We start from the raw sequence: 26,572 nt of genomic DNA, 5'->3' as shown, positions 1-26,572 counted from the left end.
CAGACACCATCTATTCTGATCTATTTGCTAGAGGTACCTCCCTCTTTCCTGGGGAGTGGTCTGACACTGTCCCCCTCCACACCCAACCCTGGCCTATGTCTGGGTTTGTACAGGGGGAAGTGTGTCCAAGCCTGCAGCAGGACCTCCTGTCAGTGAATGGAGGGGGTGGCTTAGCTGGTTAGGCTGGGTGCCTCTGCAGATAAGGCATTAACAGTGCTGCAGGACGCGCCCCGAGGATCTGCTGACGCCTCCTTTCGGCCCAGGTGCTTGGGGTGAGGTGCCAAAGGTTCTCTATAAAGAGCCGGAGCTCCTGGACACCACCACTTGCCCTTTGGCTGCCGAACTGCCTGAGTGTGCCAGGCCCAGCCCAGCCCAGCCCAGCGACCACCATGGTGAGGCTTGTGCTGCCCAACCCTGGCCTAGAAGACAGGATTCCATCTCTGGATGAATTAGAGGTCATTGAAAAGGAAGAGGCCAGCTCCAGGCCCAAATGGGACAACAAGGCTCAGTACATGCTCACCTGTGTGGGCTTTTGTGTGGGACTGGGCAACGTGTGGCGCTTCCCCTTCCTATGCCAGAGCCATGGAGGAGGTAGGACCTGGGACCCTGGTCGGTGGGTGAGGCATGGGTGGAAGCCAAAGCAGGAACCCAGGAGTAAACAATATGGGTCAAGAACATGGGATGGACATTCCTCAGGATTCAGCATCAAAGAGGGTCACAGATGGGGAAGGAAGAGGCAGGGTAATAGTCTCAATTTGTTGGTGAAAGAGATATGCTCTATCTACTCTTGCCCACGTGAATGAGGTGGTTTATGTGGGGCTGCAGAAAAACCTCCCCCTGGAGATGAAGATGATACAGGTAGTTTCCTGATGTCCCTCCCTGAAAGTAGAACACCCACCTGGACCCACTTTGAAGGTGGGTACTGCATGATCCTGTTGGAAGAAGGGAAGTTGGGTTCTCAAAGGTGATCCTCAGAGGACAGAGCACAGACGGAACCTGTCTTGTTGGACTCCTATCTGGCCCTGGACCAGCACATACAGAGAGGAGCTGCTGCACTCAGTGACTCACAAGCCTCAGCTTGTGTGGCAGCCTTTAAGAGAGCCTTGGCTTTCTTAGTGAGGCCCCGTGTCTCCCCAGCTGCACCCCCTCTACAGAGAGCCCCAGGCTCTGACCCTTGTCCCACTAAAGGTGTTCCACAGCACACATCCAGGTGGCTCAGGAGGACACAGCTGGGGCACAGAGGTCACAGACATAGCTGCCCCACAGGCTCCTATACTACAGAGACAACTTCTTCTAGTTGGTACTTCAGCTTTCTATTATCCCCACAAGAGCTTCTGTATCAGGAAATGCACACAAGCCCTCATGCATGTACGTGCACATTCACACAACACTCACACATACTTGCAAACACCATCACAAACAGCCTTGGACCTGTGTGTGTGTTTCTTCTGCCTTTGCCTCCTCACCTTGAGCCCAGACTCTGCCTTCTTAATGTGATGCTGTCAGTGGAGGTCTGGGCAGGCCTGGCTGCTGTAGAAACTGGCTCTGCTGGGCCCAAGGTGTGACACAGGTGCGGTTGTATGGGTTCCAGACATTCTCCTCTTAATCAGGATTCTCTGAGTCAAGAGCTTCCTTTACTTCCAGTTTGTGCAGTCACACTGGCATTGTGATGAGAAGTTGTCACAGCTAAGCTGAAATGGCCACTGTGTTGCTGTTTAGATGTGTAGGTTGGCTGTTTATGACGCTGCCAGCACGTTTCACTCAGACCAGGCTCTACAGCAAGTGAGAGAACGGACAGTCTCAGGCATTGCTGCCCAAGTGACATCACCTAGATCCCAGGTGATTTCAACAGAACTGGCCTAAGGCTTTCCAACCTCCCGTTCTTGGATCCCTTCTACTCTCTGAGGACCACTTTTGGATGTAGGCACTCCCACAGCAAACAGACTCTGGGCTTCCCACTTCCACACATGCAGGGCAGCCTTAGGTTCTCCTGTACTACCCTCCTGAGGAGGATCACTGTAGGGATGTGGAGGTGTCAAATCGATGAAGGGTAAGAGGCACAGTACAGATATGTCAGATTACTCCTATGCCTGGGAGAGAAGGGCTGAGCCTGAGCCTGTCCCACAAGCAACTGCTCAGGATTTCCACAAAAGAACTGTGTCTACAGTTCAGTCTTCTGTGGGAATCTGATGGAAATTCCCAGCACCTGAGATCACTGCTGCACCCGGGGTGCTGGGCCCACAATGAGCCACTCTGAGCCAACAATGCACTGGGGACTGTGGGGTGTGGCACCGTCCCTGTAGGTGTGTGGTGTAGTGGTCTGTGGACTTCTGTGCCAGCTCTGGGAAGACAGAGGGAGAGAGCAGTGAAGGTTCTGGCCATAGCCTTGGTCCCTTGGACACACTGTTCTGAGCCTTGACTTTCTGAGAGGGCCTGGGCTTAGGTTTTAGAGGGACATCCTAGGTAAAGTGAAGAGAACACCTCTTGAAGGAGCCATGTATCTTTGGGTCACTCTGGCCTGTGTTGACACCTCTCTACACACACACACACACACACACACACACACACACACACACACAAGCCAGACAATCACCCAGGAGGAAGGGAAGTTTGTGTTTGGGTCAGGTGAAGTCAGGAGAGCAGGACCCAGATATGGTTCTCCTGACCTGATGGTTGGCTTCTTGCTTTAATGACTTACAAACAGTTCTATTACAAGGTAGATTTGTTCTGTGCTGAGACTCTGGACCGTGGCAGAGAAAGCCTGCAGGTGAGGCTGCTGCCCTGATCTAGCCTCCAGAGGAAACTTAAATAGACTGAGAGGACTCTTGGTGGGGGGGGACAAGAGACTATGGCAAGTATTGGTAGACAAGGACAATCGAACTGGGTGGTGCCCCTGGGGCTCCAAGACTCTTAGATATTCTGCCTCCTAATAGCTCCTGTGTTTGTCAGCTATACAAACTCCCAGTGCAGCATGGACCAGTGAAGCTGACCAGACATGAGAAGCAGGCAGCCCTGGTTCTCCTCTAGCTTTACTCTTGGGAGCTCAGACCATCCACCAAAAATTATATAAGCCAGTCACCAACTCCCACAGTGAACCTGAGTGAGATGGGCTTGCTCTGAGCCCTTTTTCGGAGGACTGTGTACTCAAAGGTAGTGTAGACACAGAGCAGCCTGGGACCAGCCTCTTAGGTCATCCTGGTTCTGGTGCTCTCACCTGTGAAATGGAAAGGCCATGATGGGAGATCTTGAGGGTGGCTCCAACAGCAGTGACCTTCAGCTGGCCCCTAATCCTACTTTCTCACCCATGGAAGTCACCATATCTACCCAGGAAACTCGAGAACCTGCATGGATGGAATATACTCACAGTAGGCATCTGCCCTGGACATGGTTGTCCATATATGTCCTAGCCCTGGCTACAAGCCTTAGGACACTGGGAACCACCTTTCCTCTGTGTCTAAGCCACAACAGCGTTTGTGGTTGTAGTTAAGGTGTGTGCCATGGCTGCCTGGCCAGTTACTGCCTTCCTTCAAGGATCAGGTTGGCCCCCACAGAAAGTTCCTAACGTTTCCCATACATCCTCTATGCAGCCTCATGGTGGGTCCACTGTCCCGTCTAGACCTGGTTACCTTGTGTACAACGATATGCAAGTGTGTGCAACACCTACCCTTGCTGAAAAGAGAGAATAGGATAGACCCCTCTCCACCTGAAGCACTTGCCTTCTGTGTCTTGACTCCTCGGTTGCTCTCCCTTCTTCTTTCCCCTTACTCCTACTTTCCCAACCATGATTCAAAGACAGAACCGGTCTTATTCAAACTGCACACTCCATTTCCCATCAGCCCCACTGGGCCACGATCTCCCCTGGTGCTTCTCTCTGTGTAAACAGCAAATGCTGAGGACTCCGGGAAGCATGAAAGGCCTTATCTCTGGGAACCTTTGAACATTAGTCCTTGATACTCCATCCTGGAGCCCCAGTGTCTCCATGGTCAATACCTGTACCCTGTTCTCCTGCCTCCACACCCTGTGGAAAGGTGGGACAGCAGCTCAGAGATGAAGCCCCTATCCAGGGCTGGCGTTCTGTCAGCTCCCACAGAAGCCCAGGTCTCGCACCAAGTTTGCCATATGGGCACCACTGCAGGAGCCTCAAGATTGCCAGCAGCTGACACACCCCCACATGACTGGCTCCCTTGTATGGGGCACAGGGAAAACAAGTGCTAGCCTACCATCCTTGGTTCACTTACTTGGTCCGCCCAAGGGACCCAAGGACCTCTAGAGAAACAAGAACATCTCTCTACCTTCCTCTGTTTCCTCTGTTTCTTTGTCTCTTCTTGTGTCTGCTTCTCCTGTCTGACTTTCTGTTTCTCCTTGTCTTTCATCTGTGTCTCTGATTCTCCGTGTCCCTCTCTCTCTCTCCTCTCTCTCTCTCTCTCTCTCTCTCTCTCTCTCTCTCTCTCTCTCCATTTTCCCTTGGTTTCTTTCTGTCTTCTCTTGCCTCTGTCTGTCCCAGTCCCTTTGTTTCTATACCTTCTCATCTATCTCCCCCACTTGCCCTCCTCTGCCCCTTTCTGCCTCTCTCCTTGGTTTTCTGTCTCTGTGCCTATCCCTGTCTCTGTCAGGTTGGATGATGGTGCCCTGTCCTGGAGAAATGTAGCTACATCTTCACCTGAATGTTGGGATGTCTTGGTGGTCCTCTATTAGAGACCCAGTAGTGGCCTATGCCAGAGATATCTGGTCACGGAGGACTATGATATGTATGGGACCATGGTGGGATCACAGCTTTTTGCTCTGGACCATTCCCAAGGGACTTCCATGAGTCCTTGCAGGACAGAATCTTGAGTCAGTGACTCTTAAATGTTGAAGAGAGTCAAGGCCTTGACTTGGCCTGTACACTTCCAACTTCAGGCTGCTCTCGGATCTAGGTTCTTAGGTCTTGACTTCAGCTTGAGCTTTGTCCTTATTGAGCCTCACTGAGACCTCCAACAGAGACAATAGAAACAGTGGCAGCTCTTAGCTGCACTTCTATGACTGTGTTTTTCTAAAAAGACAGAATGTGATGCTGTTGGGAGTAAACACCCGTGGAAATTCTAAGCATTGTGATCACCCCAAAGCTCACGCCAGCTCTTTCTGTCAGCAGCAGAAGAGTTCTGGCTTTCTTAGAAGACACATGTGGGGACGAAAGCTAGCCTTCATGGAAGCAGTACTTCCCACAGGGCAGCACAGGTTTATCCTTATTTTAAAACAGCTCCCAAGTACTTAATCTTTTAGTTTTTCCATTGTTACGGAGGCATCTGGGATAGGTCATCTTCTGTCTAGTTCTACCCAGTGCTGGGCTACAACTGTTTCCGAATGCCCACAGGGCAGCATATGTCAGAGGTTAATTTTTAATGCTCAAAATCTGAGACCAAATGTGGTAGCTAAAGTGTCCCCTCAGAGGAGAGGGAATTGAGATGGGTAAGATTGCCACTGTAGGTAGAGAGAGGGATTCATGTGTGAGAAAACATACACTGTAAAAGGTACCCCTTGGCTATTTTTAAATGCCTTTTTCAACAGCCTTAAGTGCATTTGTAAGGTTGTACAGCATGACCACGGTCCACACCTGGAACACTCATCCTCTCCAATTGAAACTGTCCCCATTATCACCACCCCACATTGCTTCCCGCCCCTGCAGCCTCCATTTTATTGTTTCCATGAATATGTTGTATCCAGGGATCTGCTCAGTAGACCATTTGGACTTTTGGTGACTGGCTTTTGTCTAACTTAATCAAATCCTCCATTTTCCTCCCTCTGTTGAAATCCTACTGTATGGGGTAGGCCATGGTGTGTTTGTCCACTCATCTACTAAACCTGGGCATCAAACACCTTGTTGAGGCTCTGCTTTCAATTCTCTTGGGGACCTACAAATGGAATTTCTGGCTAGCATGGTGGTTCTGGATTCACTCTTACTCCACAAATGACCCTGCTATTTTCCATAGTGATTGTACTTCTCTGTTTTTTTCACCAACAGCATTGAGGATTTTAGTCTCTACCTCTCCTGACCTAATATTTTTTCCTGCTTTTGTAGCTATCCTCATGGTATGAGGTGGTGACTCACAATCTAGACTTGAATTTTCTTCATTCTCAGTGATGTAAACACCTTCTTATGTGTTAATAGACTCCGTGTGTCTTCTCCGGGTCAACATCTTTTGGGGGTCTGTAATCATCTTTAAGTTAGATCTTGTTTGAGTTTTTTCATCTAAATATTCTGAGAATTTTAATACCTCATCAGATTTGTAGTTTGCAAATCTTTTCTCCTATTCCACAGGTTCTCTGTTGATAGTGGTAGTCCCTACTGCTCTCTCTTTTCTTTTTGTTTGAGGTAGGTTTCTCAATGTAGACCTGACTGTTCTGGAACTTGCTATATAGACCAGGCTAGCCTAGAACTTACAGAGATTCTACTATCAAGATTAAAGTCATGTGCCATCATGCTCAGCTCTTTTTCTTTTTAAGATTTATTTAGTTACTATATGTGTATGAGTATTTTGCCTTCAAATATGTATATGTATTATGTGCATTCCTAGTTCCCATGGAGGTAAAAAAAAAAAAAAAAGGTTAGATTTTGTACCTGGAGTTATAGATGGTTGTGAACCACCATGCAGATGCTAGAAACTGAAGGAATTTTTTTTTTTTTTTTTTTTTTTGGTTTTTCGAGACAGGATTTCTCTGTGTAGCCCTGGCTGTCCTGGAACTCACTCTGTAGACCAGGCTGGCCTCGAACTCAGAAATCTGCCTGTCTCTGCCTCCCAAGTGTTGGGATTAAAGGTGTGCGCCACTATCGCCTGGCTCAACTGAAGGAATTTGTAAGAGCATAAGTGCTCAGCATCCTTCGAGCCATCTCTCTAGCTCCAATATTGTTATTCAGTATGCATTATTTAAACTTTTTTCATTAATGTAGCTCTTATAGAAGTATAATTAATATATAGGACACCATTAATGATTGCTTTCTTTCTTTCTTTCTTTCTTTCTTTCTTTCTTTCTTTCTTTCTTTCTTTTTTTTTTTGATTTTCCGAGACAGGGTTTCTCTGTGTAGCCCTGGCTGTCCTGGTACTCACTCTGTAGACCAGGCTGGCCTCGAACTCAGAAATCCACCTGCTCCTGCCTCCCAAGTGCTGGGATTAAAGGCGTGTGCCACCACTGCCCGGCTAATGATTGCTTTCTTAAATCACAGGAGAGACACACTTCCTACTATTAAGGTTTGTTAGATCTGTAATACAAAGGTGCACAGATGAGGACAATGTGGCCAGTTATTTGAGACCATTATTGTACTTGTTACAGTTTGAAGCGAAGAATATATACCGGCAAATGGAGCTGCTCTAAGCCAAAGGGTGCTTGCTTCCTCCCTAAGTCCCCCAGAACCACTAGTAAAGAGGTCCCTTTCATTGTCTGACAGCAGATTTATCATCTGTTGACTGTGCAGTGACACACTGTCCTCAGTGCAGTTATTCTCAGAAGTTGTGACTCTGTCCTTCTGTCCACAAGGCTCTGGTCAGTGTAAGGCCTGGAGCCAACCAGTAGGCCCCTCTGGGTTTCTTTACTGTTGATGAGCATGGTGGCACCGTCACATGCTTTGTTTAATGGCAGTATTCTTCAAGCCAGCAGGGAGTGTTTACATGTGATGATGGATACTGTCTACCCTAGGGATACTTTCAGGCTGTGAAGTTTGCTGTGATCTCACTCACAGGGCTTACAACTGCGTATCAGCTCTGTTCAAGTGTCACAGGGTTGTTGGTGGCATCATTAGAACAAAGGTTTTAAAGTACCTATCCCCAGGTGGTGTCCTGGATTGTAATGACATGTCTTCCTTCTTCCCATCCAGGGGCCTTCATGATCCCATTTCTCATCCTTCTGGTGCTGGAGGGCATCCCCTTGTTGTACCTGGAGTTTGCCATCGGACAGAGGCTACGCAAGGGCAGCGTGGGTGTGTGGAGCTCCATCCACCCTGCTCTGAAGGGTATAGGTGTGTTAACACTCCCAGCTGGCCTAGGGTTTACAGGGCTTGTCTAGTTCCTCCTTAGCTTTCCCAATCAGTTCCAGGGTCACATTCTTCCAGATGCTCTCTGCAACCTTTCATTAAAATCCATGGGAGTGTGGGTTACAGCATCTAGGCCACGCTCATGGTCATCAGGGAACAGAAAGGCCAGCAGAGGTCGCCTGAGTCCCCACAACCCAGGACACAAGGAAGATCTAGATGCTGGGGGAGAGCACTTGATCCCACCTTCCTAGAGCAAAAGCCTCCAGGGCCAGAAGGGGGAGCTGCTGTCTGCCTGCTGCCTGCTCTGACCACTCCTACAAACTCAGCAAAGATGCCCAGTGCTGCCACCACCCTAGGTGTGGTCATTCATTTACAAACTCAGGCTTGGAGATGGTCCAACTTCCAGCCTCACTAAGAGGACATGGCTCACTGAGAGCTCAGAATGCAAGAAAGTGGTGTGGGCTCTCCAGCCCGGGAAGAGAAGGTCAGGGTCCATGGACAGAGAGTTCAGATATGTTTATCCCAGAAACCCAATGCTGGACAGCCCAAAGCTCACACAGTGGCCTCTCCCTGACCTCAAGCCCTCACTGCCCTTACCCCCTCCTTCTCCCAACTCTCTGGACCTCAACTTTCCCTTCCTTCGCTTTCTTTTCACACACATTTGGTTTTTAGTTTCACAATCAAAACAGCACATTCACGCAACTCCTTACAGGTCAACCCGTTCTCCCGAGATACTGAGCCACGGCCCACTTAGATCTCTGCTTGCCTCTCTCACTACTCCGTCACAGATTTTCCTGAATCTACCCACTTGTCTTTGGCTTGGGACTTGCCAAGTAGGTCTCCCCGGGGCCGGGCCCCCCCCCCCCCCCCACATTGTCAAAAAGTTCTTTGCAAGGGCTCTGGGACCACTTGCCTGGATAAATCTTTTGGGGCTATAGGTAGAGCAGGTGAGGGTGTAGAGTGCTGGGACTTGAGCTCACTCTGGGAGAATCAGGTGAACATACAGTGATATCCCACGTCTAGGTCTGGGCTGTATCTGCTCTTCAGATTGGGGAGCAAGCCCCTCCCAGTGTCCTACTGTCTCCCTGGGGTGGGGCAGCATAGATGGGTATCCATGCACTCACCTGGTAGAGATACCTGTACGCCTTGCACAGTGCCATCCCTCCCCACAGGCATCGCCTCCATGTTCGTGTCCTTCATGGTGGGCCTGTACTACAACACCATCATCGCCTGGGTCATGTGGTATTTCTTCAACTCCTTTCAGGAACCTCTGCCATGGAGTGAATGTCCACTCAACCAGAATCAAACAGGTGAGCCACTGACCCTACACAGTGGGATGCAGACGCCACCCCCACCCCCCATCACTGTCCATCTGATAAAATATAGCTTGTAGGAGAGGGGGAGAAATGGTTGCTGGTAACTTCTTAGATAAGGTGGTCATACCTTGTAACTGGTTGCCTTCTCATTTTTCTAGGAATTAGATTCTTAAAGACCAGAGTTAGCAAATAACCAGAGCAATTTCTTAAAGCATATGACATTTAAAAATTCATATTGTATGGGCTAGGGTGGTAGCAAAGTCAGTTTAAAGTATTTATTATAAAAACATGAGGACCTAAGTTCAACCCCCAGTGCCCACATAACAAACCAACCATGTGTCACATGTAATACCAGTGAGCAGGGAAAACAGAGACAGGAGGATTCTAAGGCCTTGCTGGCCATCCAACCCAGTCTAATTAGTGAGCCTAGATCCCACTGAGAAACCCTGTTTCAAAAAATAAGATGGATAGCTCTCGAGTAACACTCAAAATTGATCTCTGGCTTCCACACATAGACTTTCACACACCTGAACCTGCACACACATGAGCACACACTCCATGTACACACAAATACATAGACATACACAGATACATGCACATGCACATGCATACACAGAAAGAGAGAGGAGAGAGGAGAGGGGAGAGGGGAGAGGGGAGAGGGGAGAGAGAGGGGGAGAGGGGAGAGGGAAGGGGGGAGAGGGGAGAGGAGAGAGGGAAGGGGGGAGAGGGGAGAGGAGGAGAAGTATACCTATTACCTCAATATTTAGAAGGCAGAGGCAAAAGGATTGCTACAGACTGAGGCCAGCATGGTCTACACTGTGTGTTCCAGGCTAGTATGGGCTTCAATATCAAACCCTCTCACAACAAAACAAAGTAGAAATCCACAGTCCAAGAAGAAAGCCTTACACAAGATGACTTCCTTTGTCATACTGGTCACATGGCTGATACTGTCAGTAGATGAGCCATGAGAAGTATGTAGGTGGCTCCAGATCAACAAGCATCACTAGCAAGAGTAGAGGGTACAGATCTTAGGTAGGAGACTTTCTAGTTCCCTTCCCCGTGCTTCTCGTGTTTCTGCACAAAGAGACCACACTGGCACAAGTGTCTTTAGTCACCTATACCTTCTCAGGCCCCGTTCCTGTGGAGACAGAGAGGCACGTGTCTTTGCCCATGACACATGGGGCACATTTAGCTCACAGATATACATAGCTGCAGAGGAGTATGAGAGCCTGTTTAGTAACTACTGTCCTGACTACCAGGGTAGCTCTGAGGGTCTCACACGAACTCTTAGGAACCCATTAAGATGGACCCATTTTGGTCAAAGGACAAGGCCTCCCCAGAATCTTGATTTCTTCTGGTAGGAGAACTCCAATTGGTTCTTTGAGGAAGAGGTGGTAAGATAACCACTACCTATTGTTGTAAGATAACACGGAGTTGGACTGCAGTGATCATGGGTATGGCAAAGACCATGTGCAGACTACTTCAGGGGTAATAGTGAGTTTCTTCACTATTCTTCAGGAGTCAGGGAGGAGCTGGTTCTGGGCCTATGTCAGAGTCCAACAGTATCTCTTAGCAGACTTCACATAGATAAGCACTTATGTACAAATAAGTGTGTTTATACACATGTGTGTGGTGTATGGATACAGATGTGTAGGTGTATTAACAAGCACATATGTATATATGTGAGGCTATATTCTTGTGCACAAATGTATTCCTGTTGTGAATGCCTCAGACAGAGGCTAGGTTTCTGCCATTTCCCCTGGCTTATTTCTAGCTTGTCCCTACTTTCGACCCACACCTTGATGTGTGCTCTGATTCTGTAGGCTACGTGGAAGAGTGTGCCAAGAGCTCTTCTGTGGACTATTTCTGGTACCGAGAGACTCTCAACATCTCCACTTCCATCGATGACTCAGGCTCCATCCAGTGGTGGATCCTGCTCTGCCTGACATGTGCTTGGAGTGTGCTATATGTTTGCATTATCCGTGGCATCGAGACCACTGGGAAGGTGCAGTACACAACAGAGCATGCTGCATCCTGAATTGGCCCTTTGCCCTTGTCTTACCTCTGTACCCATCCATACTGTGTCTCCCCCACCCCGTTCCTCACAGGCTGTGTACATCACCTCCACGCTGCCCTATGTTGTGCTGACCATCTTTCTCATCCGTGGCTTGACTCTGAAGGGTGCCACCAATGGCATTGTCTTCCTTTTCACACCCAATGTGAGTCTCTGCCATCTACCAGCTGACTACCCCAGGGCTTCAGATCCCAAGGAAGAAGTCTATGCTGGATTCTCTTGGCTTCAAGACCAGCTCATTTCTATATGGTGACAGCTGACTCTGATGCACAGGCCAGTGTCCTGGTTGAGAAAGGCCTGGCAAGGGGTTAGCCTATGGGTGGGCCTTTAACATATGCATCCTGGATGGAAACTCTTGGGTGGCTTGTCTTTTCCCCCTTTGTGTAGAATGGCATCCACTGCTGGGGAAGGAGATAGCTTCTTCCTCAGTGGAGGGGGATGCTTTCTGTGGTAACAGCTGAGTTCCTATATGACAGATCACGGAGCTGAGCAACCCTAACACGTGGCTGGATGCAGGTACTCAGGTCTTCTACTCCTTCTCACTGGCCTTTGGGGGTCTCATCTCCTTCTCCAGCTACAACTCTGTGCAGTGAGTATGTTGGTGGAGGGAGGGTCCGCAGGGATAGGAGCTGTGGTTCTGGAGTCTAGTTTTCCTGTCAGACCATGTAGAACTCTGCTGTGCAGTTAAGAAAGAGGGTGCTTTCAAAAGCACAGCCCCCCAGAACCAATGTTGGTCAGTGTGACTCTGCAGCTGCCCTTGACCGGCCCTGTCTAAGCACAGAGCTGGCAGGAATAGAAGGCACAGGCTTTGAGAGGATCTCCCCTTGCTGGATCCTTGATACTCTCTGCTACTTGGCCTATCATGCTCCCTCCTCCACTCCCAACTTGATGGCCACATTGTTCCCAGTCTACCTCAGAACTCCAGGCCCCAGGTATGTTGATGTCCCCCAAAGGCCACCCTGGACCCAGGAAAGATCCTGGAAGCTGTGACCTTGACAGCTTTAGACACGCATTTAATCCTGACATCTTCTGGAAACTCCTTCAACAATGAAGAACCCTCACAAACGTTCAGAGAGGATAAAGGTGATATTTATTGTTTCCCACAAAGGTTTAGGGAATACTAGCTAGGCTTGGTGCAACCAGACCTGTCCTCTTTGACCAATGTTAGTCAGGGGAAAGCAGTGGGATTGGTTGGTGGTTTATGATGATAAGCCTAAGGGACAGCTGGACGGGGAGTGGATGGAAGCTCCTGGTACATCAGAGTTTTATGGATTCAGGATAGGGAACCCCATGGAGAGACTTAGGAAGCAGACAAGGCTAGAGAAGAGACAGGGCCTGACAATCAGGGCATGTCTGTTCTGGGAGATGTGGTTTTCAATAGGTATGACACAGGAACAGTCTGTTCTTAGAGGGCATAGCCTATAGTCCCTTATGGTCTGGGAGTGCAGGGCCTTCAGAAGATGTGTTGAAATTGGGTGGATGGGCAGGTGTTCCATTGGACTATGGTCTTTTAGTCACTGACTGATGGGTCTCAGGCTTCAGAAAACTAATTCTGGAACCACAGAAAATGTTCTGGAAGGCAACCCTAGAAGTGCCACCGCAGGTAGAGCCAAAGTGGAGCTGTGGGTGAATTATTTTTATGACTGTTTTATTCAGACTGTTTGTATTCTGTGCAGTTCACCCACGCTAGGCTACATGAAGTCACTCACATGAGTCTAATGGCTCTAGCACAGTCATACAGTTGTTCAGTCACCATTTAGTTCTAGAACATTCTCATGAGAAGGTACTCTTGAACTCCCAAGTCCACTGGTAGCACTTCCCTGCTCCTGTCTCTTTGTCTGCTTGAATATTTCCTATGGGTAGAACTGGAGGTGTGGGGTCTTTGGCATCTAGTTTCTTACTGACATGATGCTTCCCTGATGTAGAGTGTGTTGGTGCTACAGACTGGTGTGGCTAACTGACCACCTACTGTGAGGACAGCCTAAATGTGCTTGTCCATACACCTACAGTGACTTTGGCTGCTTCCACTTTTATAACTGTGAATGGTACTTTCCCCACACGTGCTGTTGCCATGTTCTGGGGTATACCTGGGAGGAGACCTGCCATTATGCCACTCCATGATCAGCTATCTAAGGACCCACAGGCTGCTCTCCACAGCACTTCGTGATTACAAGTTCCCTCCAGTGCAGGATGGCCTCTGTTTCCCTTTCTTGTCAACTTTTATAATTATCTGTGTTCTGGGGATACCCTTTTTCCAGGTGAGGTGGCACTGTGGGGCAGTGTGACATGTACTTTTCTGGTGGCTGTGTACTCTGCTTTTGACTCAGCATGGGGCAGCACAATGACAGCTGTGGCAGGGGTTTGGGGTTGAAAGACTGGGATCAGGGTATGCTCAAGCTGTACTGAGTATCTCCAGATGGGATTTCAAAGGCTTCAATCAGGAAGTCACTGTGGGGTCTATGTTACAGAGGGCTGAGAGTGAATAAGGGCCAAAGAGTTGGGTCAGCCCCTGAGCTGTGGCCACATCTTCCATGTCCCTAAGAGTTAGGAATGTGCAGATCTGTGCTGCCTCTTTGCATAAACCTGGGTCTTTCATCTGGTCAGAAATACTTATGGGACCTGACTGTAGAACATTCCACTCTGTGCTGTGGGTGACGATCCATCCTCCTAAGGGGCATAGACATTGCTAGGGCAGATGTTGAGGATGGTCCTACCCTGCCTCAAATGCCAGCCAGGATGGCCAAGTCCCATCTGGAAAATTCTAGGTTCTCTTCCTCCTTTTTACTTCAAGCAGGTAGCCTGGAGGACTACAAACTGAATTGCTTTTATAAATATTAATACAAATTGCTCTTATAAACAAAACCCTATAGCATAAATAGTAAAACATCATCTTTAGAGAAGCCTGGGTTAGGAGAGAGGCTTCAAAGCAGTAGAGAACCTGGCTTGGCTTCTTTCTCTTGGCCATGAGGACCTGTGCACCTGTTAGTGTGAGTTCAGGGCCTATTCTTTTTGTGAAGCTGATTGTTTGCCTGAGGCCTAAGGTGGCGTTGATTCTAGGAATCTCCAACTCTTGGTATCCTGGGCTTTCAGAACATCTCAATAGCTGTGGTCTGTATGTTTGGGAGGACTGGAACACAGTAAAGAAGACAACAGCTTGGTTCAGGGTCAGGACACAGCCCTCTGGTCATCTTGAGTCCTCAGTGGCCACATGTGTCCACACAACAGGACCTATGTTCCCCTATATTACATTAGCCTTTTTGCCAACTGATGAGCACTCAGGAATTCAGCCTTAGACCAGAACACACTGGATCTGCTGTCCTGCATGCTGACTTTCAGTGGGTGGGGGTGGGGCATGGGCCTTGGGAATCAGCCATGTTGTCCTGGGGTAACACTCCTCTCATCCTCAGTAACAATTGTGAGATGGATTCTGTGATCGTGTCCATCATCAATGGCTTCACATCTGTGTATGCAGCCACCGTGGTCTACTCCATCATTGGCTTCCGAGCCACTGAGCGCTTTGATGAGTGTGTCAACACGTGAGTTGCCACCCTAGCATTTGGGGATGAGTTCAGAGGGCATGCACATAGATCCCTCTCCTCTTTGCCCAACCCTTGCCAGTTCAGCCTTTGAGCAGCTCCTGCCTAGGACACACAGAAGCCCTTTTCATCACTTCCAGGAACATCCTGACCCTCATCAATGGGTTCGACCTGCCTGAGGGCAATGTGACTTCAGAGAACTTTGAGGCCTATCAACAGTGGTGCAATGTCACCAATCCCCAGGCCTATGCACAGCTGAAGTTTCAGACCTGTGACATTAACACCTTCCTTTCTGAGGTAGGTGCAGTGATCTCCATGCCATCAAAGTCTCATGTTGGGGAGGGGGAGAACATCCTTTTTTGTCTTTGCGAGTCATGCAGAGAGGCTTTGCACAGTCAGCATCTGACCCTCCAAGAGTGGTAGGAGTTAAAAACCAGGCAGGAGGAGGGAGCCACTGTTCACCCATCATGACTCTCCCTGCTTGATTCCTCCAGCCTCTCAAATCAATTATACAAAACATCCCTTGATCCTCCCTCCAACCCCTCCCCTCCTCCCCCTCAGTCCTCAGATCCATGGCCTCTTTTTCTTTGATTGTTACACATATACGCCTTGCTATATGAACACAGCCTGATGAGTCCGTTTACCATGACTTGTATGTATATTGTTCAGGGTTGATCACTTGGTATTGAATAACCAGCAATAGGGCTTTTCTTTGGGGAATTCACTTCTCCTGCTCTCAGCAGTCCCCAGTTGCCTACAATTCTTTGTATAGGGTTGCCTTCCTCCTTTCCCTCTCCCCTCAGTGAGATTTACAGTCTCCACGACCTCATCATCATGTCTGCTCGTGTTATTCTTGTTCAGGTCTTGTTTAAGCAGGTGTTAAGAGTTTGAGGTGTTATAAGTGTTACTTCCATGTCATAAAAAACACAATGCTATGGCTGTTTTCTTGATCCTTGGCCTCTTACAATCTTTCTGTCCCCTCCTTCATAATGTTCCCTGGAACTTGGGTACAGAGTTGTATGGTAGATACATCCATTGGGGATAGGCACCCCAAGATCTGTTGTTCTCTGCATTTTGGCCTATTGTAGTTTTCTGTTAAGAGTCTCTATCTGATTTAAGGAGAAGTTTCTTTGATGAGGGGTGAGGGTTACACTTATCTATGGGTATAAGGATAGACACTCAGCATGCACTTAGGAGTTATGTTGGTTTATTAAAGTAGTTCAAGTTCTTTTGGATCCATGACCTCAACATTCCAGGGTGTTGGCTTGGTCCAGTGCCAGCCAAATTTCCTTCCTTTTGAGTGGGCCTTAGGTTCAGTTAAACAGCTGTTGGTTGATGCCAAGATATGAAAGGCACTGTTGAACTTTTGGGGATCATGATGTTATAACTATCATTATAGTTCACAGCTGAGGAGGACTATTGTTTTGCTTTCCTCCCTTGGCAGCTCACTCAATACCTTTGGTACTGTGAAAGATAGTCTTTGGGGAGGAGGTTTTCAGATCATATTCATCTGGACTCTTCAGAGTCCTGTGTCCAAAGTGTGTGGTGTCTTCAGCAATGGAGACTTAACCTTTAATATCTGGGGAAGCAATGAAGGGCAACAGCAATACCTGACCCAAGAGGGAGGAAAGGAACAGAAAGCCAAGATGACCTTGTGTTGTGCATTGGTACAGGGTGTGGAAGGCACAGGCCTGGCCTTCATTGTCTTCACTGAAGCTATAACGAAGATGCCGGTGTCCCCACTCTGGTCGGTGCTCTTCTTTATCATGCTTTTCTGCCTGGGCCTCTCCTCCATGTTTGGAAACATAGAGGGTGTGATCGTACCCCTTCAGGACCTCAACATAACTCCTAAGAAGTGGCCCAAAGAACTGCTGACAGGTATTTATGAAGCTTAGCATCTAAGGGAGACACGCTTGTGTTCCTCATGACAATGGTGGGTGCAGCCCTGGGTTGAGTGGCCTTGTAGCCACAGCTCTGCTCCCTGTCTGGCCACAGGTCTCATCTGCTTGGGGACATATCTCATCGCCTTCATTTTCACACTGAATTCGGGCCAATACTGGCTTTCCCTCCTGAACGCCTATGCTGGCTCCATCCCTCTGCTAATCATTGCCTTTTCTGAGATGTTTGCCATCGTCTATGTGTATGGAGTTGACAGGTAGGATGGGTAGCTCCATGGCAACATGCCATTTTTAACAGAAAGCTGAATCACAGAATCTCTGTTAAGCTGAGCCAGCCAAGTAGATGTAAAGGAAGTAGGCATGCCACAGCACAAAGCTCTCACTATTGCACAAGAGAGTGGAGACTTGTAGGAGTTGGCTGGCATTGGCTTAGTCCTGGCACTTGTTCCAGGAGATGGAGAGAGGTCAGAGGATGAAGGGTAGGCCTTGCTGATGTGGTACCTCCTTTCTTATTAGGCATAATCTAAACAGTACATATAATTCCCAACGGCCCCTGCTATCTGTCCAAGAACAGAAATTTGCAGGTGTACTAGAAACTGACATGTAGTAATTTTGGATGCCAGAGAAAGAAAATACAAGAGATGGAGCTGAGAGGGTTAGTGGCCCCATGAGGAGAGCAACAATACCAACCAACCAGAGCTCCCAGGGTCTAAACAACCAGCCTGGGAGCACTTAGGGAGGGATCCATGGCTTCAGCTATATATGTAAGGGAGGGAGGCCCTGCTGGGCATAGGTGGGAGAAGAGATCCTTGGTCTCATGAAGGCTGGACGCCCCAGGGGGTGGGAATTGGTGGGTGGGGAGGTGGGAGTGGGGGGGTAGGTAGGGGTACATCCGCAGAGAAGCAGGAGGAGGGGTGAGGGGATGGGGGTTCTTGGGTGGGTGGGGGATGGGGTAAGGGGATAACATGTGAAATGTAAATAAAACATCCAATTAAAAAAAAAAGAAAATACAAGCGAAAATTCAGACACACCTCATTACACAAACAGTATATGTATATGATGTATATATATATGATGTATATGATGAATATATATGTGTAATATACATACATACATACATACATACATACATACATATACATGATCTTCAGTCTAGATCCCCAGAAGCAGCACTGGGTCTAGAACAAAAGCAGGGAGAAGGTAGGAAGTGAGGAAGGGGAGGGGAGGCATGCAAGGTGGCAAGACTTGGGCTCTGTATGATATGGACATCACACATCCTCAGGCAAGATGGAGCTCAATGCCCTCCATCCACTTGGCGGCTCTCTACATCAGGAGTACCTCTGGAATTGGGAATAGGCTTTTCTATGTGGAAGGGGGCCTCAGCAGCTTTCTAGAACTCAAGCACAGGAAGGCACAGAGGGCCACCATTAAGGGCCACTTCCAACTGTCAGTTTGACCCAACATCTCAAGGCATCATTGCCATTGCTGGACAGGGATCCAGGAAGCTACATCTTCCAGAGAAGCTGTGGTGATCACTGTAAAATGAACTATCAAGATCCACTGAAGTTACGTTGGTGTTAGCCCTTTGCTAGAGATCCTATTCTGGAAAACCCATTTCAAGCCACTGAAAAGTGAAAGGCCACAGGGGACATGGGCAAGGTTACACCAGCATAAGTGGGGACCAGACTCTAAGCCTGAGGAGGCTGAAGAGCACAGGACCAGCCATGTGACTGTTGTGATCGATAAGGAATGTGTCAACTGATACCTGGAGTGGCTGCAGCTGGCACATGCACAGTGGTCTGAACTCCACACTACTGTGAGTAGCACTGAGAAAGTCATTGCCCAAGGATGTGAAGAAAGGAGGTGACATGACTAGTGATAGACTCGATGCCAGCTTCTCAAAGGTTATCACCAAGCTCTGGTGTCTGCTAGACAAAGCACCAGTTGTTCTGTGTGCCTCGTTGTGATCACAACAAGTCTCTTATGAGGAAGGGAGTTCTGCCACAGAGTTGCCTTTGAGCAGGTCAGGAAAGAGTGGCCATCTCCTAGCTTCAGGTTGCTATTACTCACACAAGGGCTGCCGAGTCTTGAGTGAGTTGGAAGGAGCGAAGTCTGACAGCCCCCTGCCCCCATTGTCACATGACAGGAAGTAGGTGAGAATATGAGACCTCCAATGATGAACTCATAGCACAGTGCTGTGGGGATTCCAAGAAGATCAAATGGCAGCTTGTGACACTGTCAACCTGGGCCCCCTTTGAGTGCAGACACACCTTTGCCTGCAAAATTAGAGGACCTTATCAAGGGAAGGCTAAGGCACAACATTCCAAGATGAACAGCTACTGTCCAGATATAGAAAATCTGGTCAGTCTTTGACCTTCATGAGCTATCAGTGACTCTACCTTCTGGCCTCTGCTGCAGGTTTAACAAGGACATCGAGTTCATGATCGGCCATAAGCCCAACATCTTCTGGCAAGTCACATGGAGAGTGATCAGTCCGCTGATCATGCTGGTCATCTTCTTCTTCTTTCTTGTGATTGAAGTCAACCAGAGGCTCATGTATAGCATCTGGGACCCTGACTATGTGAGTGCCCAGGCAGTGGCTGGACGGGGAGGAAGGAGAACTGTTGGGGAGGAAGGTAGGAAGTGGGGCGGAAGGGCAGTAGAAGGGCTCCACTGGGAGAAACAAAAGGTGAGATCATGGAGGTGGCAGGCCTTTTCTATATGTGTTACCCATGGTTCTTTCCCCAGGAGGAGTTCCCGAAACCTCAGAAGGTTCCATATCCCAACTGGGTGTATGCAGTCGTGGTCATTGTGGCTGGAGTACCCTGCCTCACCATCCCTTTCTTTGCCATCTACAAGTTCATCAGAAACTGCTACCAGAAGTCTGGTGACCACCACGGGCTGGTCAACACGCTGTCCACAGCCTCTGTGAATGGGGACCTTAAGAACTGAATGGGCCTAGTCTGCATAAGGCAGAAGATGATGTGGAGGAAGCAAGATGCAGGATCCATGGGGGAATAGGCTGTAATATGTGTCAATGTGTGAGTACATATACATGTATTCATGTCACACAGATGTGTACACAAGTGTTACACAAACATGTGGGGCACATAGACATGTTTATGTGTATATACCAGTTTTATACATGTGTATATGTGGATCATATGTACCACATGTGTACATAAGTGTATATGTGTGTAAGTGTGAGTTTATGTACACATGATGTGCATATGTTTGTGTATATATTCCAAGGAGGGTATATTTATATATACATGTATATATGCACACATGTGTTATCTAGATGTAAATATATATGCTCACATGTTAACATATATCTGTGCACACATGTGTATACATATACTCACAAATGGAATCTATTGATATGTGTATATGAATGTATGAACATGCACTCATAAACATTATATATGTGTATGTATGTATGTGTGTGTGTGTTGTATGTGTACATGCATGCACATGTTCATTTATGTGTGTGCATTGCAAATAGGTATGTGCACATGCCTATGCTACCTTTGTACACATGGCACAGATGTGAAAATATTTTTACACGGTCTTGATGAGGTGAAGTGCCTACCACTCTGGCCTGGATGACCTCTGCTTGCTCTCACTATAGGGCTTGGACTACAGCCTGGGGTCAGACATAGCTCAGGACCTACCTTGCGCTGCAAAATCCTGGCAGAGGGCCAAAAGTGAATATGTGGAGGGCCCAATCTGGTCTCCTTCCCTCTGAGTGGAAGGTAGGAGGTGAGGATATGCTGCTGGCCTGGCTCCTGGGAATGTTGTCACTACCCACTCCCAGGCAACCCTCTGCCCCTTGCTATGAGAGCTGGACCAAGGCTCTTCTGCTCTTTAAGGAGAAGCACAGGAAGCTGGTAGACTGGCAAGGCTGAGAAGACTTGTCTCAGTCAGACCTGATACACTCTCACTTCCTGCATGCCTGCTTAATCATTGGTCAATGAACAGTCAAGCTGACCTTCCCTTCTCTTCTGAAGCAGGGACCACTCTGTGCACTTCTGAAGAGGGCACAAGTCTGTAAATCTTTAGCCAAATGTTGGAAAAGGAGGGTTACAGGGTAACTCAGCTGTGGCCACTGCTGTTGAGAACACTCCTAGGAAAATGGGCACCCTAGTGACTGAAGCCTAGAAATCTTCAGTCTTGTGGCAGTCAGTGAAGCCAGGGAGGGCTATGTCTGCCCCTCCCCCCAACAGGCTGGTTGGTCCAGGTATGTGAGAGATGGGGTGTTTGTTACAAGCTACTGCCCTCCTTTTCCACGAGAAAGCCCACATTTAAGTTGGATTAGACTTTCTGAGAATCCTCACAAAAAAGGGTAAGAAACTGTGGTGGGCCCTGATGTCAGTCATGTTCTTCCTACTTGGTGACAACAGCCACATTTCACCCCTACAAGCTGCAGCTCCTATTGTTGAATCATGGAGTCCTCTTACAGCCTTCTATACACACGGATCACCTAAGTACCATCACCTCAAGAACCATACAGAGGCGCAGGATGGGGGTTGGCCCTGGGGGAATATGAAGAGTCTCACACTAGTTCCTGTGGGTTCCACCTCTGGGCCTCTCAAGCCTCAGCTGGAAAAATGCTGCTGGTATTTATAGCCATCAATATATGCCCTGCTATGTGCATAGTGGACATTCCTTTCTGGTCCTGTGTGATCTGGCTGGAGGCCAACCAAATTCTCTGCTATCTCTGGTCCGTGTCTTATGTTTAGGGCTCCTGTCTCTGTGTGACAGAAATCCAGATTGGTTGTTGGGTCTAAAATACATCTTTCTCAATAAAGCACTCTTTTGAAACGATCTTGGATTAAGAGTCATTGCTCAGGCATAAAAGAATGAGCCTGGCCCATGGCAGGCACCAAGAATTTCCAGGGATGATGTGGTCAGCAAGTCCAGTCCTACCTCTCGGACAGCTCTGGATTGGGGATTTTTTCTGAAGAGGTTCCTACAGCCCAGAGGGATAGGCTAAGACTTAAGCAGGGGCAGTGTAGTCTTACACACTCTGCTGCCTGCCTACTGGCAGGTGACCAGCAGGTCTTTGGACTTGGGACGTGAGGGGTGCATGGGAATAAGGTCAGCTGGAAACAGAGGTGGAGAGATGGAGGAAGCAAGAGGACAGAAAATCACAGAAACATGTCCAGCAAATGGGTAACACAAAGGTGTGCCTCCCCTACACAAGACACTCCTCCATACCCTCCACATCCCTTCATTTCCTGTCTCTTCTCAAGCCCTTACTCACTTTACCCTCATGCTCAAAATAGGATCTCCTATAAATGTCCAGATCCTGAGTTTCCGAAACCTATATATTTGGAATTATGACTGCATAGTCTACAGAGAAGTGTGCAGAAGGATGAGAAATATAGATCCCAAGGGCTTAAGATGCTCTTAGCCTGTCTCCAGCCATGTCTCACCATGGGAGAGGAGTCTCAGAATCTGGGGGGAACATCACAAACACACATGGTAGCATCACCCTGTCCTTCCCAGCTACCCCAGACAACAATCGCGTCACTACTACAGAGGATGAAGTTGGGAAGAAGCACCTCAAACCCCTGCACACGAGGAAGAAGCTTTCTATGCCCACCCCTCAAAACTCTTGTTCATAAATGGCTGTGGGCTATTCTCAGTCCAGGTCTTCTGGGCTGTGCCAGGGATCTGGAGCATCCTGGGGGATACAGGTGGGGTTTTTCTTGACAAACTCAAACCATGGAGGTTTAGAACTAGTCATAAAAACCCATTAGACAGACACCTGAAAAATAAGTGTGCTTGAAGATCAAGCATGTGGTAGATGCCTTCTGGCTTCATGTCCCAGGGAAATAAAGACTATGTCCAACAAAGCAAAGTCAGCTCCTCATTCAGCTGTACCTAAGACAGCCCAACAGGACTGGTGCAGCAGCTGTGTGGTTTGGACAGTAGTATGCACTCTGGGCAGTATGTACTGCTCAGTAGGAGAACCCAAAGAACTATGTTCACTTACGGAAACTTCATGAGAGAAGACTGCAGACAGCTTGGGCTGCTGGGCCACTGGGGTGGGTGAGCAACACAGGAAGAGCAGAAGGTGGCCTGGCACAGTGTTTTGGGTTATAACAATCCTGTCTACATACTGCCATGAGCTTTAAGGTATTACCTGGAGGAAGAGAACAGTTTGGGGAATGCTCCACTGACTCTTCTGGAAGATGAGCCTGTATTATTTACACCACAGGCTTAGTTATAGAATAAATAGGTTTTAGTGGCCAACTGAACTTCCCATTCTGGGAGTCCTGCAGGTCCTAGGGAGCATCTGGCCTATATTGAGTGTGGTACTAGCAGGCTCTGCTACCCACTGATCACATGACATAGAAGACCTCAGGTAGGCCGGTAGATGCGGGTGTTGAAGATGGACTCTGCAGTAGGCAGAAACCTGATGCCAGTTATCAATTAACTGGGCTCCTTTAAATAAATGGAGAAATGCCTCAAGGAGGGGCCGACTGCTTTAGCTTCCTCAGTCCAGCAGAGATTCCAGAGGACCTTCTGGACTAGTGTGTCACAAATTGCCCACTGTACATCCAGCCTTCCCAGCATACCCAGGGTGACTGCTCGGCATGGCACAGGCCTCGGGAATGGACCCACTTGTGGACATCGAGGATGAGAGACCCAAGTGGGACAACAAACTACAGTACCTCCTGAGCTGCATCGGGTTTGCTGTGGGGCTGGGGAACATATGGAGGTTCCCCTACCTGTGCCAGACCCATGGGGGAGGTAAGCTGCCTGCTTCACACCATGCCCACTCCATAGCATTTCCTACCCTCAACTGGCAACTTTCCCTTCTTGGAAATTATAGTTTGCTTTTATCCAAAGAATAGCTTAGTGTCTTTGAGTCCCATCCTGGTATCCGACTTTCAGGGTTCTTGAGTAAGGAAAGAATGTTCCACCATTGCTGCCTGCTACATGATGCCTTTCTTCTGGTTGCAAGCACCAGCGTCTGGGTTTCCCATCACCACCTTGGTGTTCAGCTAGACGCAGAGCTGATTTCTTCCTGATTCTTTGCATAATGTTATATATAGTTAGCTGCTTGGTTTCAACAATGATTCACCCCAAGTCAGCAGCTCTCCCTGAGAGAGCAGAGGTTCTGCAGGACACCTAGTACTATGAATACTTTTTTTTGACCATTAAACTGTCTACTTATGAGAGCCTATTACTTAGTAAAGGAGCCAAGTTCCCCCCTCCATACACACACAGAGCCTCCCTCTCTCAGGTGCTGTTTCTCTTCACATATCCACAAACTCATAGCACTCACACTGATATCGCCATACTGAGGGCACAGGAGGAGACAGACAGGCCATGCTATCCAAGAGCTAACATGGAGCATCCCCCAATCTTATCTGTAGGTATCATAGGACAGTTGTGACTTTGTGGGGCCAAGCTGGGATAGCAAGCTGACTTGTTACTCAGATTTCTCAGCTTCTCTAAGTTCTGGGGTCCCCAGGCCTCACAGGTCTGTCTTTCAACTCCATGGAGTCTCTGCATTGGTTGCTACAACACGGGGAGCATCATTTTCAGGGTCTACGGTTCTAAGCTCACTGCCTGGAAGCAGACAGGGGTGTGAGCTTGTGGGTCTGGCTGCTCTGACTAGGGAGCAAGACAGAGAAAGCTGTGGTGGAACTGTGTGTCATGTGTGGGTGGAACAGACCCTAACTCCCTGGGCTAAGAGCAGATAGAAGAACAGACAGAGCTGTCCCATCTGATAAGAAAGCACTTCCAAGATTCACGGTGTGTTGACCCTTTTGAAATCCAGACAAACAGGACCAAGGAGAGGGTAGTAGGACTTCTGTCAATTCATAAGGGTTTCCATGGGAATGGGAAGGGGCTAGGCATCTTGGCCTTGAATCTTCTCCAAACAGGTCTCTTAGGGCATTTCAGTAATGTAATTGGAAGGCCGAGATGGGAACACTGTTGATTCCAGAGGCAGCCTGAGATATGTAGTTCATATTAAATATGTGAATGTATGTATGTGTGTGTGTGTCTGCATATGTGTGTGTAGGCCAGTGGACAGCCTCAGCTGATGTTTTGTCTACCTTGTTTTTGACACACTATCTTTTAGTGACCTGAAAGTCACCAAGTAGGCATTGGCCGGATATCCAGCAAGCTACCAAGATCTGCCTATCTCTCTCTCCCCAGAGTTTAGATTACAAATGTGCACAGCCACAACCAGCCTTTTTACATGGATTCTGAGACTTGAACTCAGAACCTCATGCTTGCAAGATGAGCACTTTAACAGCCAGGCTATATCCTCAGCCTGTAAGATACTACCTTAAAAAAAATTAGCAACAAAGGCCCTAAAGTCTGGGTGGGCTCTCCATGTCACACCTGAGGCCTCTGCTACCCCTCTTTCTGGTAATGTTGTCAAAGTACACGCTGGGAACATGCACTGCATTAAAACCCTTCTGAGCACAACCTAAATGTGTCATTTTGTTAACCACACTGATGTGCTACAGGCATCCAGGAGCTATGGCCTCACCCTGTGTCTTTGCAGGGGCCTTCCTCATCCCCTATTTCATCGCCTTGGTCTTTGAGGGGATCCCGCTTTTCTACATCGAACTTGCCATTGGCCAGCGCCTACGGAGGGGAAGCATTGGAGTGTGGAAGACCATCTCCCCCTACCTCGGTGGAGTAGGTATGCTTCCTTCCCATACCATGCCATCTGCTTAGATCTCTTGGGGACCTCTTAATTGTGTCTGGGGGGCACACTTATGGTGAGAGACATGGCAGGCATAGGAAAACAGGGTAAAGGTAATCGGAAAGACACAGAAGCTACGGTGGCAGGCCATATGTAAGGGAAGGGATCCACTCATTCCTTACCTGGTCCTGGGTGCACTACCATGTCTGCAGGCCTGGGCTGCTTCTCAGTGTCCTTCCTGGTCTGCCTATACTACAACACCGTTCTCCTGTGGGTCCTATGGTTCTTCCTCAACTCCTTCCAATACCCGCTGCCCTGGAGCACATGCCCACTGGATCTCAACAGAACAGGTGAGAACCCACTGGGACATGGAAGTTCTAAGTGTGGGACTGGGATAGATGCAGATCAAGCTACAGAGCACATACTCAGGTCTCTGCCCTGCAGGGCAGGTTTGAAATCCAGTCCTTCACCTTCACTCTGGGCCTCTTCTACCTGCTGAGTCCAGAGCCATCTGGACAGATTAGTTCATAGAGGCACCTAGTCTCTTTCAGAGTTCTCCATCTTAGCCTTGGACCCAAAGAGAAACAAGAAAGGGCTCCTGGGGACTGAGGGGATGAATCAGTTGGCAAAGTGCTTGCCACAAAAGCATGAAGATCTGAGTTTGATCCTCAGAACTCATGTTGTATGTTGTCGTGTATGTTTATATTCCCAGTATTGGGAAGTTAAAAAAGGAAAGATCCTTGGGGCTCACTGGCTGGACAACCTAGCCTAATTGGTGAATATCAGGACAATGAAAAGACCTTGTCTCAAAGATGGGTTAAATTTCTAAGGATGATGCCCAAAGTCATCCCTTACCCTCCATGCACACATGTGCACATCACACACACACACACACACACACACACACACACACCCAAAGTCATCCCTTACCCTCCATGCACACATGTGCACATCACACACACACACACACACACACCCAAAGTCATCCCTTACCCTCCATGCACACATGTGCACATCACACACACACACACACACACACACACACACACACACACACACACAC

General features: G+C 48.4%; 2 protein-coding genes across 6 annotated transcripts in view; both read left to right on the top strand.

The window, feature by feature from the left end:
• Positions 1–237: 237 nt before the first annotated feature.
• Slc6a19 (solute carrier family 6 member 19) lies at positions 238–20,264 on the top strand. 2 transcript variants are annotated; one of them, XM_028782751.1, is made up of 12 exons: positions 238–591; positions 7,850–7,990; positions 9,178–9,315; positions 11,145–11,326; positions 11,430–11,540; positions 11,872–11,984; positions 14,803–14,931; positions 15,072–15,228; positions 16,605–16,809; positions 16,927–17,086; positions 19,248–19,410; positions 19,578–20,264. In XM_028782751.1, exons 1-12 carry the CDS (start codon positions 390–392, stop codon positions 19,779–19,781), a joined length of 1,905 nt encoding a protein of 634 aa, XP_028638584.1. In that variant the 5' UTR covers positions 238–389; the 3' UTR covers positions 19,782–20,264. The 2 variants fall into 2 exon arrangements, with proteins under 2 accessions (XP_028638584.1, XP_028638585.1); XM_028782752.1 differs by lacking the exons at positions 238–591; positions 7,850–7,990 and adding an exon at positions 8,396–8,462 and having other exon boundaries at positions 19,578–19,781.
• A 3,141-nt stretch (positions 20,265–23,405) lies between these two features.
• Positions 23,406–26,572, top strand: part of Slc6a18 (solute carrier family 6 member 18) — a 14,095-nt gene continuing 10,928 nt past the window's right edge. For 3 of the 4 annotated variants that reach the window (XM_028782748.1, XM_028782750.1, XM_028782749.1), the window contains exons 1-3: positions 23,435–23,591; positions 25,366–25,506; positions 25,722–25,859. In XM_028782748.1, coding sequence (XP_028638581.1) covers positions 23,435–23,591; positions 25,366–25,506; positions 25,722–25,859 — 436 coding nt within the window. Of the gene's footprint in view, positions 23,592–25,365; positions 25,507–25,721; positions 25,860–26,572 lie in introns of all 4 variants that reach the window. The other variant, XM_028782747.1, reaches the window with a different exon arrangement.

The sequence above is a fragment of the Grammomys surdaster genome, unplaced genomic scaffold (assembly GCF_004785775.1).
Source record: "Grammomys surdaster isolate TR1022 unplaced genomic scaffold, NIH_TR_1.0 843, whole genome shotgun sequence".
NCBI lineage: Eukaryota > Metazoa > Chordata > Mammalia > Rodentia > Muridae > Grammomys > Grammomys surdaster.
The sequence above is the reverse complement of the archived record's forward strand: the minus strand, read 5'-3'. Positions and strand labels throughout refer to the sequence as shown.

What these genes read in the sequence shown, in the direction of transcription:
- Slc6a19 (XM_028782751.1), top strand. Translation starts at nt 390, where the DNA reads ATGGTGAGGCTTGTGCTGCCCAACCCTGGCCTAGAAGACAGGATTCCA. An exon ending in ACTCAACCAGAATCAAACAG is followed by an intron (nt 9,316 to 11,144) that starts GTGAGCCACTGA and finishes CTGATTCTGTAG; the next exon opens with GCTACGTGGAAGAGTGTGCC. An exon ending in TATGTGTATGGAGTTGACAG is followed by an intron (nt 17,087 to 19,247) that starts GTAGGATGGGTA and finishes CCTCTGCTGCAG; the next exon opens with GTTTAACAAGGACATCGAGT.